The 19,065-nt window shown below is 42.7% G+C and overlaps 1 protein-coding gene and 1 pseudogene across 2 annotated transcripts; both read right to left on the reverse strand.

Annotated features, from left to right (window-relative positions):
- Positions 1–167: 167 nt before the first annotated feature.
- On the reverse strand, positions 168–8,017 carry LOC113009959 (H-2 class II histocompatibility antigen, E-S beta chain-like). 2 transcript variants are annotated; one of them, XM_026148676.1, is made up of 6 exons: positions 7,151–7,913; positions 6,792–7,064; positions 1,290–1,503; positions 1,142–1,209; positions 932–1,057; positions 168–493 (listed from the first exon to the last, which is right to left on the reverse strand). In XM_026148676.1, the coding sequence occupies exons 1-6, from the start codon at positions 7,197–7,199 to the stop codon at positions 468–470; spliced, it is 756 nt and encodes a 251-aa protein (XP_026004461.1). In that variant the 5' UTR covers positions 7,200–7,913; the 3' UTR covers positions 168–467. The 2 variants fall into 2 exon arrangements, with proteins under 2 accessions (XP_026004461.1, XP_026004454.1); XM_026148669.1 differs by lacking the exon at positions 168–493 and having other exon boundaries at positions 800–1,057; positions 7,151–8,017.
- Positions 8,018–8,082: 65 nt separating this feature from the next.
- Positions 8,083–15,149, reverse strand: LOC113010130 (H-2 class II histocompatibility antigen, A-U alpha chain-like; annotated as a pseudogene).
- Positions 15,150–19,065: the final 3,916 nt, after the last annotated feature.

Here is a 19,065-nt window from a genome sequence, read left to right on the forward strand (position 1 = left end):
GTCCCCAACCTTTTTTGCGCCACAGACCGGTTTATGCCTGACAATGTTTTCACGGCCTTTAAGGTGTCGCAAATAAACACCACAAAAGAAAATTAGTACCACTAACGAAAAAAGAAGATTTATTCATAACACGCGTTTAAAGACCCACAAAAACCGAGTTAACGACAAAAACAAAAATAACACTAAAAACCGCTAAAAACCCTGAAAACCATACATTTTACACCCGAACCTCAACTCTCACAGCCCGGCACCAAACGACTCGGGGTTGGGGGACCGCTGCTCTATAACATATTAAGCACAGATGGTAAACTGCAGTCAGACCCTGAATACATTTTCTTCTTTTGGCACAGATGTTGTTTCAGTTATTCTTTGGTGTGCTGACATATTGGCTACACCGTCATCAGTCTGCTAAACACAGGAAGCAGCTGACTTTAAAACATCAGAGAAAACCAGGACCAGGAACAGCCTCAGTTTGTGGGAACCAGGATACGACCTGGAGAAAGAAGAAGAGATGAGGACACAGTCACCAGCAAACTCTGAAAGCACTTCATGGAAGCTGATTTTAAACTGAGCAATACTGATGATTCAGAAAAGTTTCATGTTTTAGGGATTGGACAAGGACCAAGAGTTCTCTGAAACCAGTAGAAAACCTGCGTTTGAATGCAGCCAAAAACTAACACTTGTCTGAAAATGTACAGTATTGTTCTAGAAATGTGTGAAACTGGCCTTAACCTGCCCAAAAGTGTACATTTTAAAACATCAATATATTAAAAAAAATATTGATGTAAACCTGATCAAAACCAGTTTTAAACCCATCGTATGTGGTTTGAGATTTTGTATCTCTGAACGGTTTCAGTCTGGTCTGAACTGGTTTCTGGTCTGAACTGGTTTCTGGTATGAACTGGTCTGTGAGTGAGAGTGGTTCTCTGACCTCGAGCTCTCTGTCTGTAGTAGATGAACCCAGCCAGAGACAAGATCAGACAGAGGAGCAGTCCTGAGGCGCCGACGGCAAGCTTGTCCCTCTCTGTCTTAGGCATGAATGAGGATGAGGAGGGATCTGAGTCACACAGGTGAGGGTCAGACAGGTGGACAGACAGACAGGTGTGTACAGGTGTGTAGATACAAGCAGACAGGTATTTACCCCAGTTAGTGATCAGAGGTTTCTCCAGGCTGGCGTGCTCCACCACACAGGAGATCTTCTCTCCAGACCTTCAACACAAACATCGGTGACTCTCAGATCTGGACTTTAAATGTTTAAACTTTAGCACTATTATTATCATGATGCTCACCTGGGTGTGTACTCCAGGTAGCAGTGGGTCTGGTAGTACCAATCCCCATCCTCCATCTCCTCAGTGGAAGTGACATCAGAGGTGACTTCTTGTCCGTCTCTGTGCCAGCTCACTTTGATCTCACTGGGGTAGAAGTCATAGATGCTGCAGACCAACATGGCAGGATGGTGACTGGAGAGAGGCGTCGTGGAGTGAAGTTTGACAGTGGGCGGAGCTGGAAAACAGTATGAGTTTCTGTTATTATTAACGTTCTCTGTATAATTTGAATGCATTTATTTAAAAGGCACAGTGCATATTAATAGTGCGGGTGGAGTGCTGCTGACTTTGACTGAGGACATTGTCAGGCAGTGGAAGGAATACTTCAAGGGCCTCCATAATCCCACTGACACGTCTTTCGTGGAGGAAGCAGAGCCTGGCGTTGAGGGGGAAGACCCACCAATGTCCACTGAGTCAAGTCACTGAGGCAGTTAAACTACTCGTTGGTGGCAGAGCCCCTGGGTTCAGCCTGAGTTCCTGAAGACTCTGGATGTTTTGGGGATGTTTTGGTTGTGTTTGGGGTGGTACCTCTGGATTGGTTCCCATCTTTAGGAAGGGGGACCGGAGGATGTCTTACAACTATAGGGGGATCACACTACTCAGCCTCCCTGGGAAGGTCTATGCCAGGGTGCTGGAAAGGACAGTCCGTCCGTTATACATGGAACACTGGACCAGCTCTTCATCCTCTTAAGGATACTCAAGGGTGCATTGAGGGAGTTTGCCCAACCAGGCAGGAGGTCAGGAGGAGGTGGCCTCCAGCTCGCACTGGAATGGTTCACAGCCGATGAGAATCAGCGCCTCCAAATCTGCAGCCATTCTCCTCAGAAAAAGAATGGAGTGCCCACTCCAGGTTGGGGACGAGTCCTTGCCACAAGTGGAGGAGTTGAAGTATCTTGGGGTCTTGTTCACAAGTGACAGGAGGTTGACAAACAGATTGGACAGCTGAGTGTAAAAGCAGGGCTCTCGATCTACGTCGATCTACTGCCCCACCCTCACCCGTGTTCACCAGCTGTGGGTAGTGACCGACAGAGCGAGGTCTGGATAAGATCCCACCAGGAGGAGGCCCAAAGGCAGACCCACGACCAGTGTTGGGTAAGTTACTTTAAAAAAGTAATTAATTACTAATTACTAATTACTTAGTCAATATTGTATTTAAAATACGTATCTAATTACTGTGTCAGAAAAGTAACTTAATTACTCAATAAGTAATTTAACTAAATACTTCTTAAAATCCCTATAAACCTTGAGTGGACAAACAATAGAAATTAAACTCTTTAATAATAAATATTTTTTAAAGACGGAGACTACAGTACGCAGCGGCAGCATCTCTTCCACATTCCTGCAATCATTCTTTAAGCTCCCCTTCAGATGCTTTCTGTGCTGCTGAAGTAAAATCAGGTTTTGCTGCTTAGCAGGAGCTGCCGCGGTGTTATCCATGGATGATAAATGGTAAATGGTAAATGGCCTGCATTTGTATAGCGCTTTTCTAGTCCCTAAGGACCCCAAAGCGCTTCACACTACATTCAGTCATTCACCCATTCACACACACATTCACACACTGGCGATGGCAAGCTACATTGTAGCCACAGCTGCCCTGGGGCGCACTGACAGAGATGATGAACAAGGATCACTCAGAAGTGTTCGTCTATGCTCCGTGTCAGGCACTTCAGTAGATTACTCCTGCTATTAACAGCAGCCGATAGTTTTTACATATTACTGTAATGTTCTTGTCTGCTTGTTTCAGAAAAGTGAAGAGACGGGAATATGTCCATGTCATAAATATGTCCCCTGTCCCCTCTCCTCTTTGCATTAGCACTTGAACCTCTAGCTGAGGCTATTCGCCAGCACCAAGATGTGCATGGTATAACAGTGGGTGGAACAAATCATAAGATAGCATTGTACGCTGACGATATTCTGCTGTTCTTATCAAAACCAGAACAATCAATACCAGCTATTATGTCTACCATACATGAGTTCAGCTCATTCTCTGGTTACAGAATTAATTTTGGGAAATCAGAAGTTATGCCACTGGGTGATCAGATTAACTCTTTGCCAGATTTCTCTAATCCCTTTCAATGGTCCCCCAGCGGCTTTACATACCTTGGGCTAAACATTCCACCAGTTCTTAAAGATTTATGGAAATTGAACTTATCACCAGTTATAATAAAAATCAAAAAAGATTTAGATAGATGGCAAAAACTGCCGCTTTCTCTTATGGGGCGTGTGAACTTAATTAAAATGAGCATTCTCCCGCGTTTATTATATCCCCCACAAATGCTACCTTTATTGATCACTCAGAAAGTTTCTTGTAATATAGAAAAAGCCTTTTCAAAATTTATCTGGCGTGGCAAGAAACCTAGATTAAGGATTGGAACTCTACAACTGCCTATAGATAGGGGAGGCTTAGGCCTACCAAATTTAATTTTTTATAATTGGGCATGTCATAGCCGTGTCTTATGGGAGTGGCTACATGCTTATCTAAATTCTTACTCTCACCTAGACTCTTGGTCCACTTTACCTTATTCCCTTTGGAGCTTAGCTGTCTGTGACAAAAAAAACAATATTAAAAATGGGGATTAAGAACAACCCAATCATTTATAATACAATAAGGGTCTGGGGGGAAATGCGTAAAAGGTTGGGTAGAGAAGATTGCACTTCATTCTTGACTCCTTTAGTAAGAAACAACGATTTTGTTCCAGGAATGTCTTGTAGCATGTTCGATAAGTGGCACAAAAAGGGATTAAGGGTAATTGGCGATTTGTATCAAAACAACACACTGATGAACTTTGAGCAATTGCAGTCAAATTTTAATATCCCTAGAGACCATTTTTTTGGCTTTCTCCAGGTTCGTAACTTCGTTCATTCTAGAATTCCACAGTCTTCAGAAATAGTTATATATGATGATATTGAGACATTTCTTATTAAGCGAAAAGACAGAACTCATTTTATCTCAGCTTTTTACTCTCTCCTATATAGTCTTAGTAGCAACACACTGAGCGCTATTTATAAATGGGAGAGAGATCTTAATAATCAATACACTGAAGAGGAGTGGAAAGGAGCCATTAACATGAGTAGTTCCACTTTTACTTGTAACCGCTTACGAGAAACCCAATACAAAATCATACATCGCCTTTATATAGCTCCTAATGTCTTGCATAAGATTGCACCTCATATTTCCCATCTTTGTAGTAAATGTCAAAAAGAAACTGGCACTTTTTTTCATTACTTTTGGGAATGTAAATTAATCAAAAGATTTTGGAGCTTCATTTCTCAAGAACTAAGTAATATTTTTAACAACCTGATTCAAAGGGACCCCGGGTATTTTTTTCTTGGCCTACCCTTAAAAGAAGTAACATTGAATCACTTGCAGCGCAAATTATGTGACAAACTATTGCTGGTAGCTAGGAAATGTATTCTCATTAATTGGGTTAAGGATAAACCTCCCTCTGTGATGTTGTGGTACAGAGAATTATTTAAAGTTATTCCTCGTGAAAGAACTGCTGCTATTTTAGGAGGAAATGAGGGTCTCTTTCTCAATGTTTGGTCCCCTTTGCTTTCTTATTTGCCAAATGATTTGTCCCAACTGTTGAGGGTGGGTGGTTGCGATTAACATGTTCTCAGTTAAATAGGAAGTAAGTGTAAAGGACATCTCATTCTTGGAGTTTATCTTTTTCTCTTTCTATATCTGTGGGTAATTAAGTGAAAATATGTTTTTTGTGTGTATGTGTAAAAAATTTTTTTCTTTTTTTCTTTTTTTCTTTCCTTCTTTCTTTCTTTGCTTTTCTGTTTGGTTGTTATGTTTTATGTTATTCTTGATAACGAATAAAAATTGTATATCAACATAAAACTCGCTTCAGCCGAGTCAGAAATCTTCCGCTGTAGAAAACGACTGTGCAGCAAACTGGCGCGAAATGACGCGCAGCTGCACTACAGCCATGTTAAAGAGCAGAGTTTACTTCTACGTTTAGAAGATAAATTATTGAAATTAAATAATGATATTCAGCGAGTTTAATTATTTTACAATGTAACGCAAGTACATTGTAAGTAACTGTAATTAAAATACCTAAAAATGAACAGTAATCAGTTACTCTACTTTTTCAGTGGAAAAGTAATTTAATTACAGTAACGCATTACTTAGTAACGCATTACACCCAACACTGCCCACGACACACTGGAGAGATTATATGTCTCAGAAATCTGCTGTGGTGACAGCACAGAAAGAAAGCTGCTGCTGGTTGTTGTAGTCAAAGTTATATATATTTGATAGATACGTTTATTTGATTTACAATATGTTTCGATTTAAAATTTTAACAAAATTAAAGTCAAAACTCTGAGCTTCTGATTAATGAAAGTTTTACATTATCATTCTAGGTGGTGGTTGCTAGGCGACAGGACCTGAAGTGGAAGAGCTGATGGTGTAAATCTGTGGGCTGCAAACAACGGTGGAGGAGCTTGTGATCGAGGCCCCGATGGAAGGCACAGAGTGTACCATCCGGGGCCTGCAGGGGGCGCTTTGCCTGTTTAATTAATCATATTTGTAACCAGTCACACAGATGGGTCAGATAAGAGAGGAAACTTCTCACACGTTTCTTTCTCTGAGGTTGCACCGTCTCACTCCAGAGAGGAAGTTACTGTTGTAAACAGCCTGCTCATGTGGTTCAACATTCATGCTGTGTTTAGGTGCACTCGTAGATCGAACCATCTATAACCCAAAAGCAGAACACACAGGATGACTTCGCACTATCAGACAGCTTCCCCTGCACTCTCTGTTTCTGATGTTACACAGTCACAGCTTGTGTGTGTTTACATTTCACCGATCAGTCAGGTCAGCCTGTCAGCACAGCAGCTGTTTCAGCATTTTAGCTCACTTTACTGCAAAGATGCTGTAGAGAGTGAAACACACACAGATTAAATAACAGCAGTCACATTTATATGTGTGTGTTCTGATGATAACTTTATAAGTGTTGCCTCATATTGAATAACTCCACTGTTACACTGAGTCATAGATCTGAGCTGTAAATGTTTGCAGGTGTGAAGCTGCTAAACAAGCTGTGAAGGTCACAACCAATAAATGAACTGCAGACATCAGTGCTTCATATTTGTCATATTTAAAATAGATGAATAAGATCAAAAGAAGGAAATAATTAACCTGTCAGGCTGCTCCGTGCTGTTAAAATATGTATATGGAAATATTAAAAAACAATTGTGGATGATTTTTCAGCTCAAAGAGTTTAAAAAAATAATATCACAATGAGTGTGTTATGAGGAACAGCTGCAGTTTGCCTGTGTCACCAGCAGGGGGCGCCGCAGGTTAGATTCGTTCTCTGGCGTCTTATGTTCCGTGATCGATGATTTATTAAAGTTATTAATCATCAAAATTAGCTGCAGCTGTGAGTCCATCATAAATGATTCAGAGTGAGGTCAGCAGGAACACCTGATGATGTCACACAGACCACGCACGCTCACCTGATTTAGACATAAGGTTGTGGTATCTAACATCAATGTTTGGTTTGCAGTACGTCCCCTTCTGAGCCCTCATGGTAGCCAGCCTTGCAGGAATATTGTTCCAGGCCTCTGCGGTCTTCACTCCAAAGTCAGTGAATCCAACAAACGTCCCCACATTGCTGTCAAACCTGATGATCTCTATCATGTTGTAATAGTAAGAGTCGGTGAACCGGATGTCCTTCAGCTCCGTGGAGTTAAAGTCACAGCGAGACAGTCTGTAAGTCATGAATCCATCTGAGAACAAACAGAACATCAGACCGAGGGCGAATCATGTCACCGATCAGTGTATTAGTGATCACTGGTGAGCGTGTTGATGGTACCTGCTGTGCTGAGGCTGATGAAGAGGAGGCAGAGGAAGGATGAAGCCATGTTTCTAAGTTCTGCAGACAAACTGACTCAGTCTGACGGAATGCTGCTCGAGAAACAGGAAGTCAGGTCACATGACCACAGCATCATCTGTTGCTGTGGGATCAGCTCATAGTTCACACCCTTCACCTCCACGTGTGTTTCTGTCCGTTAAAGCTCTGAAAGCAGAGCAAACTGAAAACCTGCTTTCATTTACGTTTCAGTCACAGTCTGCAGTCATGGAAACATATTCGTGTGTAATAGTTATCTGCACCCAACACTGAAGTCAGACCTGCTGTAACAATGAGAAGAACCTGTAACAGTGACAGTGATCAGATTTACAATCAGCTCTGTGGGTGTGTGGGACTTGTGTGTGGCTGATGTTCCTGCGTGGACGCCACAGTGTGATGTCATCATGGCGAGCTCTTCAGAGCAGCTGGATCACATTTCACTGTTACATTAACATTACACTCAATCTGCATTTAAATATTCAAGCAGAGAAATTCAGATTCACATTTATAAACCATTAACAGTCAGACTGCAGCAGATGAACTTCAGCTCGTATTAATGTTGTGTTATTGAAGAGTATTTACATCACAATATGAAGCTGCTTCAGCTGACTGTTGTTGTGATTTTGTGCTGTAGAAATTAAACTGAATGAAATCAGAATGAGATTTTATCCATATTCAGAGTAAATTTAAATGCCAGATATTAAAACATCTGGAATATAAACATGTTAGATTCATTTCTATAAACACTCACTGATTTTTCTTTCACCTGCTTTCATCAGCAGAGTCTTCATCAGGATTTAGTTTGACATCTTTGTGTTTGCAAAGACAAATTCAGACATCATTAATGTTCATTCTGTTAGAGCTCAAAGTCTGACTCCACACACACACACACAGAATCTGTCATTAAACTTTATTGATATATGAAAATCTGAAACACGGTTTGGTAAACAAAGACACATTATAGGAGTTTATGAACACTGAGGTCACATCAAACTGATCTCAGTCTCATCACTTTTGTGGCAGGAACAGAGTCCAGGTAAAATCTGCTGGTGGTGCGAGAGCACCTGAAAATAGCTTTGCTTTGAATTCCAGAGTTAAACTTTATTGACACCAGCGGCTGACGGCACAGCTCATACAGATGTTCCATTATTAAGCACGTCAGGTGAGGCAGGTAAACAGGAACCAGACAGAACAAAGGATCTGATGCTCATTACAGGCGAACTCTGCACACTCACCTACAGCACAGTCACACTGATTAGGAGCTCATCATAGAATGACATCGTCACCGTGAGCCAATCAGCTGCACTCGTTTCCTTTGATGAGGAAGAAGGTTCCAACAGCCACACCGACCAGACCGAGAGTCAGACCCACTCCACAGAACACAGAGGGTCCAACACCTGGATCAGGCTGAGCAGACGCCTCCACATCTGGAGACACAGACACACAGAGAGAAACAGGATGACATGTATGTCTATGTAACTATATACACTCTACATCTACCTGCACTGAGCATGTGCACTGTAACTTTCACGCAGACTCTTAAAGATGTTTTTAATCACCTGGGTCATTAAGTGAAACCAAGAAAAGCCAAATCTGGAAGCATTTTAATGTTGTTGACAACACAAAGCCAGAGTGTAGAGGATATCATACGGAGCCGCTCCACAAACTGCACAGGCTCCTGACAGCTGTCCACCCATCAGTGCAATGGGAAGATGAAACACAGTCAGTTGAGTGTGAAGGTGCCAGTGTGTCTGCAACTGTTGCTGCTGCTGCATCTACAGCAGCATGCAGTACACCACCACATCCACCCGAACCAACCCAGAGCCCAAAGCAAAAAAAATGTAAATAGTTTAAATTTGAATTGTAAACAGACAAAAAACAACTATTTTTTACATTTTATGTGGAGTGAATAAATAAAAGCACATTTACATAACAAACATATATAAAGAAAAAACACAATTTTTTACATTAGTCATTCATTTTATGCATAATCTTATATGGGTGTTAATAATAAATTAGTTAAAGCAACAAAACAACCTGAAGAGCCCCAAGAATGAGGTAACTATGAAAAACTATGGTGATTATGAGCACTGTGACATGACATGGAGGGGAAATACACAGACGACCTGACAAAGAGTGAATGAAACACACACTAAATACACACAGGAGGTGATCAGGGCAAGTGGAAACAACACATCTCCAAATATAATATAAGAAATTAAAATACACTCAAACAGCTGGATCACAGCTCTTCCCAAACAAGTAGGAATGAAGGCAAAGTAGCTACACTTGAGCATTTTAGAGGAAAAGAAACATTTAAATTCAAAGAACAAAAATATCTGTCTGGGAAAAGAAAAACAGGAATAACAGCTGTGTGATGCAGAACTGATCAAGTTATTTGAATCACTAGAATAGCTGATTAACCTCCACATATGTGGACATCACATCTTAGGTTGTCTGGACCATTATAGACATTATACTGTCACTGCTCGATCAGCATTTAAAACAAATGTCCTCATATGTGGATCTCATTTTTCTCAGAAACAAAAATCAGGTTTAAAAAAGAAAACAGGTAATTCTTTGTTTCTACCCTCATCAGGTCCCAATCAGCCAAAACAGCAAAGAGAGATTAGAAATGCCATGAAAGAGAGAGAGAGGGAGGGTCTTAGGAGGGACAGAAAGAGCACAGTTAGGTGTTGTGTTGGAGAGAATCATAAAGAGATCAGTGGTATCTGAAACACTTGCCTTGATGCTGGTCAGACTGTGTGCAATCCTTCTTCTATGGCTAAAATAGAAACAACATTTCAAAGAGCATCAGAGAAGCATAAAACACGAGGCCTTCACCCTGCAAAGCCCAAAGTGTCAGGCTTGAACCAGGAACTAAGTTTTTGAGAGTCCCACAACATCAGAGGGATTTTTACTGCTCAACAAAAGAAGCAAATTGCACTTTATATGTTTAAGGAATGAACTGAGAATGAGAAAGTAAGAGATGCAGGAAGTCACACACACACTGGAGAGTGTGATTAGACAGTTTGTGGAAGAGGAAACATGTAAGCGAGAGGAAAAGGAAGTTAAAGAAAGGGAGAGTAAGAAGAGGTCGAGCTCACAGGACGAGAAAACAGTTACTTAACTGATGTTTGCACACACTCGCAATAACGACTCTCCTGACATGGAGGAAAACAGATAACTGCTCACAGATGAAGGAGCTCACCAACTGAAGGGTACAACACAGATCAGCAGACCAGAGCCTGTGGAGGAGCAACACCGGCAGTACGCAGGCCAGGGTCAGCGATGGGGCCTGCACAAAGGTGGAGTGGAGGAGTCAGGCGGAGGACGACGTCTAAGGGTCGGCAGGCGTAGGAGGGGAACAACTATCACCTAACTATCCATCATATCTGCAGTGGACCACATGAAGCAGCTGCATCACTGATCCTCCCAACAAACTCCTAAGATTAAAGCCCAGAGCTCCAGCCCTCGTCTTACTGTATTTCATTACTCTGTATTTATATGTTTATGACAACAATGACAATAAAGTTCACTCATAATCCTAAAAGAAGACAAATAACAGGAATTAGGCCACATGTGAGCATTAACAGGAGATCATAAAGACATATTCATTATTAACACTCTTACATTAGAATATTATTGAAGGTTTAGTAACGTCTGCCAGATGGTAACAAGGAGAACAGCTGATGTGCTGGGTGGCTGTGGTCCTTGATGATGCTGTGTGCTTTGAGACACTGCTGGAGATAAACATCCTGAGTGGCAGGAAGCCTCGTGCCAGTGATGCTCTGTGGCTTCCTGCTGCTGCAGAGCAGCTTCTGTTCCAAACTGTGATGCAGCTCGTCAGCAAGCTCTCGGTCTTAGATTGTAGAAATTTGGAGGGGTGTTGCCGTTCATGCCAAACTTTGCAGATATGTAACATGGAGGGAGGAGCAGAGGTGACCTTTGACCAGCCACTCAAGGCACTTGATGATGACGGATGTCAGTGCAACAGGGCGGTAGCATTTCAGACAGGAGACCTCTGATTTCTTAGGAATGGGGATGATGGTGGTTGTTTTGAGGGATGTGGGGACCCCTGACTGCCTCAGGGAGAGGTTGAAGATGTTGGTGAACACCCTGCCAGCTGGTCGGCGCATGCTCTGAGAACCCGGCCTGAGATGCCGTCCGGTCCCGGAGCTTTGTGAAGATTGACCTTTTTGAAAGATCATCTCACAGCTTCTGTTTTCAGAGTTAAAGTTACAGCCTCACTGTGCTCCTGAGGATAGAGCAGCGGCTCCTCGTTGTCTGCAACAAAACGAGCGTAGAAGTTGTTGAGCTCGTCTGCAAGAGACGCTGTGGGCTGGACAGTGCCGTGTTTTCCTTCTCGTAGTCAGAGATGCAGCGTAGTCCATTCATCAGGCGCCTGGCGTCAAAGCTGTGGTAGCTGGACTCCACTTTGTCCCTGTAGTCCTTTGTGGCCCCTTTTCAGAGGTCGTACCTGGCTGCTTCATATGCATCAGAACGCCCTGAGTTAAAGGCAGAGGTCCGCACTTTGAGCTTAGCAAGAATGTCCTTATCTACCAGGGTTTCTGATTTGGATATTTGCAGACGGTGGTTTTAGTGATGATATCGTCCATGCATTTTCCAATATATCCAATGACAGAGTTCATTGATGTTGCCATCAGCTGCATCCTCAAACATCTGTCGGACCTCCTCACTCTCACTGTCTCATTTAAAGTGTTGCTGACTCAGAGCTCCTGTCTGTGCTGATATTACGGTGCAAACCAGAAGGATTTCAGTTACATGTATTATTTCAAATTAAGGGAAATGGGGTTGTTAAGTCTAATTGTTGAATGTTGTCATTGTGCTTCTTAAATTTGTAAGGTCTTAGTTCAATCTATAGGGTAAACTGTCTGCCTCAGAGTCAACCACCCAAATATGTAACAAGGTCCAATAGGGAACTTTGTATGATTGTAAACTGAAATTCATGCATGTCTGTGTAAATGTGTATGATTAGTCTAATACAGCTGCTTTAGCTTTTCAATGGCTCCTTTACCGTAAGAACAAAGGCTGTCATGCTAATAACGTATGCTTTATTGATCTCCGTGGGGAAATTACTCTCTCTGCATGTAACTCAGTGTAACAGTGGGCAGCAGAAAAATCAGGCGCCCGAGGAGCAGTGTGCAGGGACCCTCAGGAGTACCTCAGGGTAGCCGTTCAGTGGGGGCGTCCACACTACCCACTGAGCTATCCCTGCCCCCGACCGGATGACAGAGATATACTGTGTCATCTAGTCCCTGCCAGTATTCATGCTCAAAGGCTTTTCAGGGAGTTTTTAGGACATCCTGATAATAATGAATGACAGTCGTCCAGCCTGGAAGTAACAAATGCATGAACTCATTTTTCAGTAAGTGTGAGACAGGATATTTCTAATTTTAGAGATAGAAGCATGGGTGCAAAAATGGAAGAAAACAGTTTTCAATATGTGCATTGAAGGACAGATCCTGGTTAAAAATCCAGACTAAGTATCTGGTTAGATACCATATATGTCTAAGGTTTTTTAGGACAGTAAACTCAGTCTTATCTAAATGTAGGAGCAAAATGTTCGAGGTCATCCAGGTCTTTGGTTTCTGGAGACATTCCTGACTGGTGTGTGTTGGATACATGGAAGAGGGTGTCATCTGCATGACGGAGGTATGTTATGCCTATTGTGGTGTTACCTAAAGGACGCATGTGTAATGTAAACAGAACTGGTCCTAGCACTGAGCCCTGTGGAACTCCAGAAATAACCCTGAAGCTATCAAAGGACATTTCACAGCTCACACTCAGACCTTTGTTCAGAAAAAGAAGCTGCACCAAGATGAAATCCAAAACTGGGAATTAATTGTTTAATTATATCAATTTCACATATGGTGTCATGTAATCCACGTATGTAATTTGTGTCTACTGGTATGTTTCATGCCTTATTTTCATTTTCCTATAATTAGTCTCGTTTTAAGTTTCTTGAGAATTCTTTCAGGGATGTTGTGTCGTCTGCTTTGCAAACGAACAGGAATTCATTTGTCTTAAATTGGTTGACCAGGGGAATGTTGGGAAAGTATACTTATATAACTATATGCACTATATATCTATGTGCAGTGAACATATGTACTGTAACTTTCAAGTAGTTTTGCCCTCACCGTGGGTTATTAAGGTGGTTACGTTGTAACAGATACTGAACACATCACAGTAAAGTCACCTTAACGATCATTACAATACTACTGTATATAACCTGTATAATTAGGTCAGCTATTATTAACATGTTTATCATAAGATTATGCCACTTGCTGTCAGAGCACCTGTTGATGCATTCTGCTTGTTGCGAGATTTAACAACCAGGATTAATATGTGGCGTTTGACTGTGTCTTGACCTATTGTGATAATGCAAAGCAAAGAGTTCATCAAAGGGCCCCCAGCTGCAGATAACCCTGATCCAGAGCCCTGACCAGCCCCTGACCCAGCACCAGCTGTTTTTGGCTGGAGGACGAGTGGAAAGTTACCCTGCAGCAGCAGCAGGAGGTGGAGTTACTGGCCCCTATAAAGAGAAGCCACAGAGACATCTGCTCTGTCTGTCTCTGTGTTGCTCTGCTGTCTGTACTTAAGGCTCTACAGCCCACAGTTTGCTTTGCTTGCTTTGCTCTGTGTCGTCTTGCTGTTCTCTGTATGTTCTTACTTACTGTTCATATGATTCAGTGTATTAAACTCTGTTCCCATCGTTGGTGGGATGAGATGATCATATTGGCTCCAAAATGTGTGACAAAAATCATCGTGTCAAACTATCAGATCAGATCCAGCTGCTCTGATGAACACTGGCCTCAGTCTTTTGTTTAAATAAAGTTTTCTTACTATAGATCTTGGTCAGTGGTTCAGTCAGGGCCAGATGTCGCACTGTGCAGCTGTAGATGTCTCCCAGCTGTGCGGTGAACTGCAGTCTGGAGATCTGGGTGAAGGGTCCATCTTTGTTGGGATAGGGAACGTTGGTGCTGGATCCTTCTGTGACCTTCTGTCCGTTCTTGGTCCAGGAGACGTTGACAGGAGCAGGATAGAAACCAGTCACGTGACAGATCAGAGTGTTCTCCTCTCCAAACTCCACCTCGTCTCTGGTGTAGATCATCACAGCTGAAGGAGCATCTGTGCACAAACACATCAGGCAGAGGATCAGAGCTTCAGCTGGTTCCCATCAGCAGGTGATCGTGATAAACATCAATGACTTGTTCAGTCATTCACTGAGATGATGCCATCATTGTCTGTGTGAGAGAAACTAGAGAAACAGGAGCACAGACAGAACTCTGCTCAGCTCCAGAGAAACTAATGAAGAAAAATAAATGTGGTCTTTAATAGAAACACAAATAGAAACATGTCAATTTCTAAATGTGTTTAAGGTGGAATGATTTCATACCTTTAATCAGTTTGTTTCACTGGCTGTGTTTGATTGGACTGATCATTTCAGGTAAACACAGGTGAGGTGAGACACACGTTAAATGTTTGTATTTACGGTTATTGGAAGGGTAGTCCTTCATCACCGCGCCAAGAGCCTTCAGGTTGTGTCTGCAGACCTTCAGCTCAGTCACAGCTTGTTTATAAGCGCCGGGGTAAGTCATAGGATCGGCAAAAGGAGGCAGCATGTAGACTTCCGTGTGGTTGTTAAAGTCTGCGTAGGCAACCTCCTCCCCATCCAGTCCATACATGTCCTCTGCATCGAAGTCTGAACAGCCGTTTATATGAACGTCACCGTGCAGACCTGAAATGAAACACCGATCAATAAGCTGCTGCCGGCCTGCCAGAGTTTACCGAGACAAACTCACCATCGGCAGAGACACAGAGGACACAGGAGAGGAAGAGGAGCAGCTCCTTCATCTTCATCAGCAGCTCTCTGACCGTTAAACTGTGTGTGAGTATGTGTGTGTGTGTGTGTGAGTGAACCGACTGAAAGTGTAGCAGCAGCTGAGCACTAACTCAGAGTAGCCAATCACAGAGGTCACACCCCATGATGTCATCAGTATCCAGGCAGCTGAAGGGAAAACGATCTACAAACAGCTGGAGACAGCTCCAATCAATCATCAGTATTTATAGACTCTTCACAATAATGTTTATCGTCAACAGTTTCCCCTCTGATGATTTTCAAAATAAAACAAACTTTATTTGAAAAACTGATTCAGTTTGTTTACAAAGATTTAGAAGAAGAAATAAAATATGAATTTGTCTTTTAAAATGGTTTCTGTGTCTGGGCCTGATCAGAACATGTTCATCACAGCAGCCTGAAACATTCATCATGTTCACCTCTTCCAGGGTATTACCTGCACACACACACACACACCTGTAGGCATCAGCACAAACACACCTGGATGATGTCACTTAAAGGTGTCAAGAAGTAGAAGAAGGTGGAGAGATCAGCAGAGCTCACGTGTACGATGATAATCTGCAAGAAAACAAAGGTGACGACACTTTTATTCAGCAAAGCTTTGTGACACACGATCATTATGTGCTGTGTTCAGATCACAGACTGCAGATTGTTTAGATGTTGTTCCTCAGCTGGCTGCAAACTTTGCTGCTCATCGTCTACTTCAGGGCAAGCAGCTACTTCACTGTCAGCACTGTGAATGTCCTGATGCTCCTCAGCATCACACTGCACACAGATACTGTCTCCAACACTCCAACACCAAACAATCATTTGCCAGCTTTTCCTGGAATACGCAGCGTTCTGTGTCCACCTTCCTGTTCTTGACAGGTGCCAGGATTGGTCAGGATTCATCTCTTGTCATCTGTGTCGATCGTGCAGGCTAGTGACGTACATCTCCCGTGCTGTGATCTGAGAGTCAGCTGATCGACTCAAAATGAGAGTAAACTACATCAGGTTCGTGTTGGTGGATGGAGTCAAACATCAACACGCTGATGTAAACTAAGAGGCGTAGCTGAGTGTGTGAGCTGGCTCAGGCTGTGCAGAGCTCCACCTGTGGGGCGGGTCCGGGCCGTCAGAGCTCTCTGCTTCACCACAACCACGACTCTCAGGCTCGGCTTGGTTTTTAAAATAACGTTATAGCTTCACACTCCTAAAATACAGTGACAGGGAAACTAAGACTTATTGTAGCACGTGTCAGTCATCTATTCTCGTTCTTGATTGGTCACTGACGACATCATCTCTTAGAGGTTCATTTGGGTGTCGTGTCTCTGACAGCAGGGAGACGAGACGATGAAGAGGAGGGTAAAACGTTAGTTCAGCTTAAAGGTTGAAATACTGCTTTCACTCCCTGAATGCTCCGGTCTAATGTTCATGTGTTTCTGTGATGAGGAAGCTGAAAATCAGACTGACGACCTGGAGAACCACGTCCGACGCAAGAAGCTGCGTCTGTTTGGTCTCTTGGACGGCGCCGAGGATCAGCAGTTGCACCCTAACACCTCGAAAGCCAAACCAACACAGGTGTCCTTATCTGATTCCTGAACCTCCAAGATCGGGAGTTTGTTTTCCGCTCCACAAAACAACTTAACATCGAGCTCATCAAAGTGAATTGTTACGTTTTAGAACTGAATATAATAAATTGTCTTCTGATGCATCAGCAAAAAGTCTAATGTGGCAGTTTTAGTATGACCAAGGAGGGAAAGCGAGAAAAATCTTGGTATGGAGAATGAAGGAAATGCAGAGTGAGAGGAATGTATCAGTCGATCCATCTGAACTTCAGTTCCCGACACGAACAGAAGACACAAAGCAGGAATTAGACAGACGTCTAACTATTGATCACTCATCAGGGGTGCCCGTTATCTCCAATGCTATTTATTCTGACTATGGTGATGACACTAGAGAGCGAAAATGTCAGAAGAAAGCTTCAGTGTGCCCATGCTGCTGCCAGTGAGTGTAGTTTGCCATTCATACGACTACAGGGAGCAAAACGCACTAGAGCAGCTGTTCTCCACCAGGAACTATGGTGAGTGGGTGCATGTGGAAGACACTTTTAAAGAGTTCACACAGATTTTAAATACACATCATTGGTCAATTAAACTCCAATATGAGAGTAGCCACTTAAAACTTCATGTCTTAGATAGCACAGTATTTTTGAAGTGATAGAGGCCATAACAGAAAGCTGAGCAGAGGGTATTTTTCTTGCACAGAACAAGTTACCATCTGCCTCACACGTTCTGCAGCATAGATTTTACATTTTAAAGCTCTCGGGGGAAAAATCCCAGTTTGTGTGACATTTTAATGAGAGCAAAATCAGAGGGGAAGGTCAAAATGCCCTCAGAGAAACTGGTGTGTTACTCACTGCATAGATGCATCTAATCCACGTAGAGGAACGGTGTGGCCAACTGCAGGCAAGATGTGCCATTCAGAGTGGGGAGTGTGGGCTTGTGCCTTGTTTCTCTCCTGTTCCCACCTGTGTTTTTCCCTCTGAAGAACTGGTAACCAGTGTGAAACGTCAGGGATGCTCGATCAGACCAGTGAGAGCAAACAAACCCAGCCCTCCCAGCTTATGGTTTTAATCTTTATTGGGGGAGAAAACTTTTTAAGCCCTAATTTTGACAGGGAGTAGAGTCTTTGAAGCCTTTTCTGGATCCTCAGAGGGGATGAAGGAGGCAGAGGAGGAAGGAGAGATCGGTCTGTGTTTCATTGTAAGATAGAGACCTGGACCATTCTGGGAATGACAGCCGACTTTGGCCCATCGGTGGAGGATCTCATGAAGAGAGACGGCAGGGAGAAGGACAGTGTTTCATCGATAACAGCTCCAACACCTACAGTGTATATAATATATACATCAAAGTATATTTGCTATACTTAATGTATATAACATCATGTTCTTCTGTCCCCTTCACAGTGCAGGAGCGTGTCAGGATAGATTTCACTGCGTGTTGTATTTGTATAACTGTGCATGTGACAAATAAAGAAACTTGACTCTAATCAGCACAAACGAGGCTCTGACACATGGATTGTTTTTATAGTTTATTTAAAAGGATTAACCCCAAAATGTGAAAACAAGACCATCAACAGGCAAGACAGAGCTGACAATGTTACTGATGTCTGTCTGTAAATAAAGGGTGAGTGGAAACTAAAACTGGGGTTGGGAAACTTGCTGTGATCACTAACAGCTGCACGAGTTCTGGAGTCACCAATAAAACAAAAAGTATAAAAAAGGTTTAGCAAGCTCAGCATTACATAGATAAGGGATTAGGTGGGGATACTTTCAATGCAAACCCAGGATGAGAGCACGAGGTGAGGCAGAGGAGGAGCAGGGAAGTGATGAAGGAGGACCAAAAGGATTCTTCTGTATCTTTGGGTTTGCAGCAATAAGCAGGTGGATTTTTAATGTTTCTAACTGTTTGCACAGTTTCCGTGCTGTTATTCTTTAGCTTTGGGGCCGTTTTATAATAGTTTTGTCTGAGGTGTTTAAGCTTCTATTTGTTCATCCACAATATTGTTTAGCTGATTCTATACGAGCTCGTTCCAGTTCTTTCAGTCAGTCTGTTGCTTCTCTCCCGATCATTTTCCCTGTTCCTCATAAATCCCAAGGGTGGGGCCCGTGGGTCCATGTTAGAGTCTGGACACATTTCCACCCTGAAAAGAAGAAATGACATTCAGTTACCTTTGTGTGCAGCAGAAATGCCTCCTGGGTGCACTGGAGATAGAAAAGCACATCCCTCACTTATTTTAAAGCTAATGCATTCAACAGCATTTCTATAAAATCAGACCTGATTTTTATTCCATCATATTAAGCCCATCTCTCAGCATAAACATTACTGTCATGGGTTACTTTGATAACTCCAAACTACAGGAGGTCAGAGGTCGTTAGAAGCTCCCTGGCTGTGCAGAGGCAGGAGGCGAGCTGTAGGAAACCCTTTGACGGCTGATGAGGAATTGTAAATGCTTTTTG

Source organism: Astatotilapia calliptera, chromosome 3 (genome assembly GCF_900246225.1).
Source record: "Astatotilapia calliptera chromosome 3, fAstCal1.2, whole genome shotgun sequence".
In the NCBI taxonomy this organism is placed as follows: Eukaryota; Metazoa; Chordata; class Actinopteri; order Cichliformes; family Cichlidae; genus Astatotilapia; species Astatotilapia calliptera.

Excerpts from the sequence above, each read along its gene's own strand:
- LOC113009959 (XM_026148669.1), bottom strand. The coding sequence starts at position 7,199 with ATGGCTTCATCCTTCCTCTGCCTCCTCTTCATCAGCCTCAGCACAGCA. Across the intron at positions 1,504-6,791 it reads CAACCTTATGTCTAAATCAG|CTCCGCCCACTGTCAAACTT; the intron begins GTGAGCGTGCGT and ends ACTGTTTTCCAG. Across the intron at positions 1,058-1,141 it reads ACCTCTGATCACTAACTGGG|ATCCCTCCTCATCCTCATTC; the intron begins GTAAATACCTGT and ends TGTGTGACTCAG.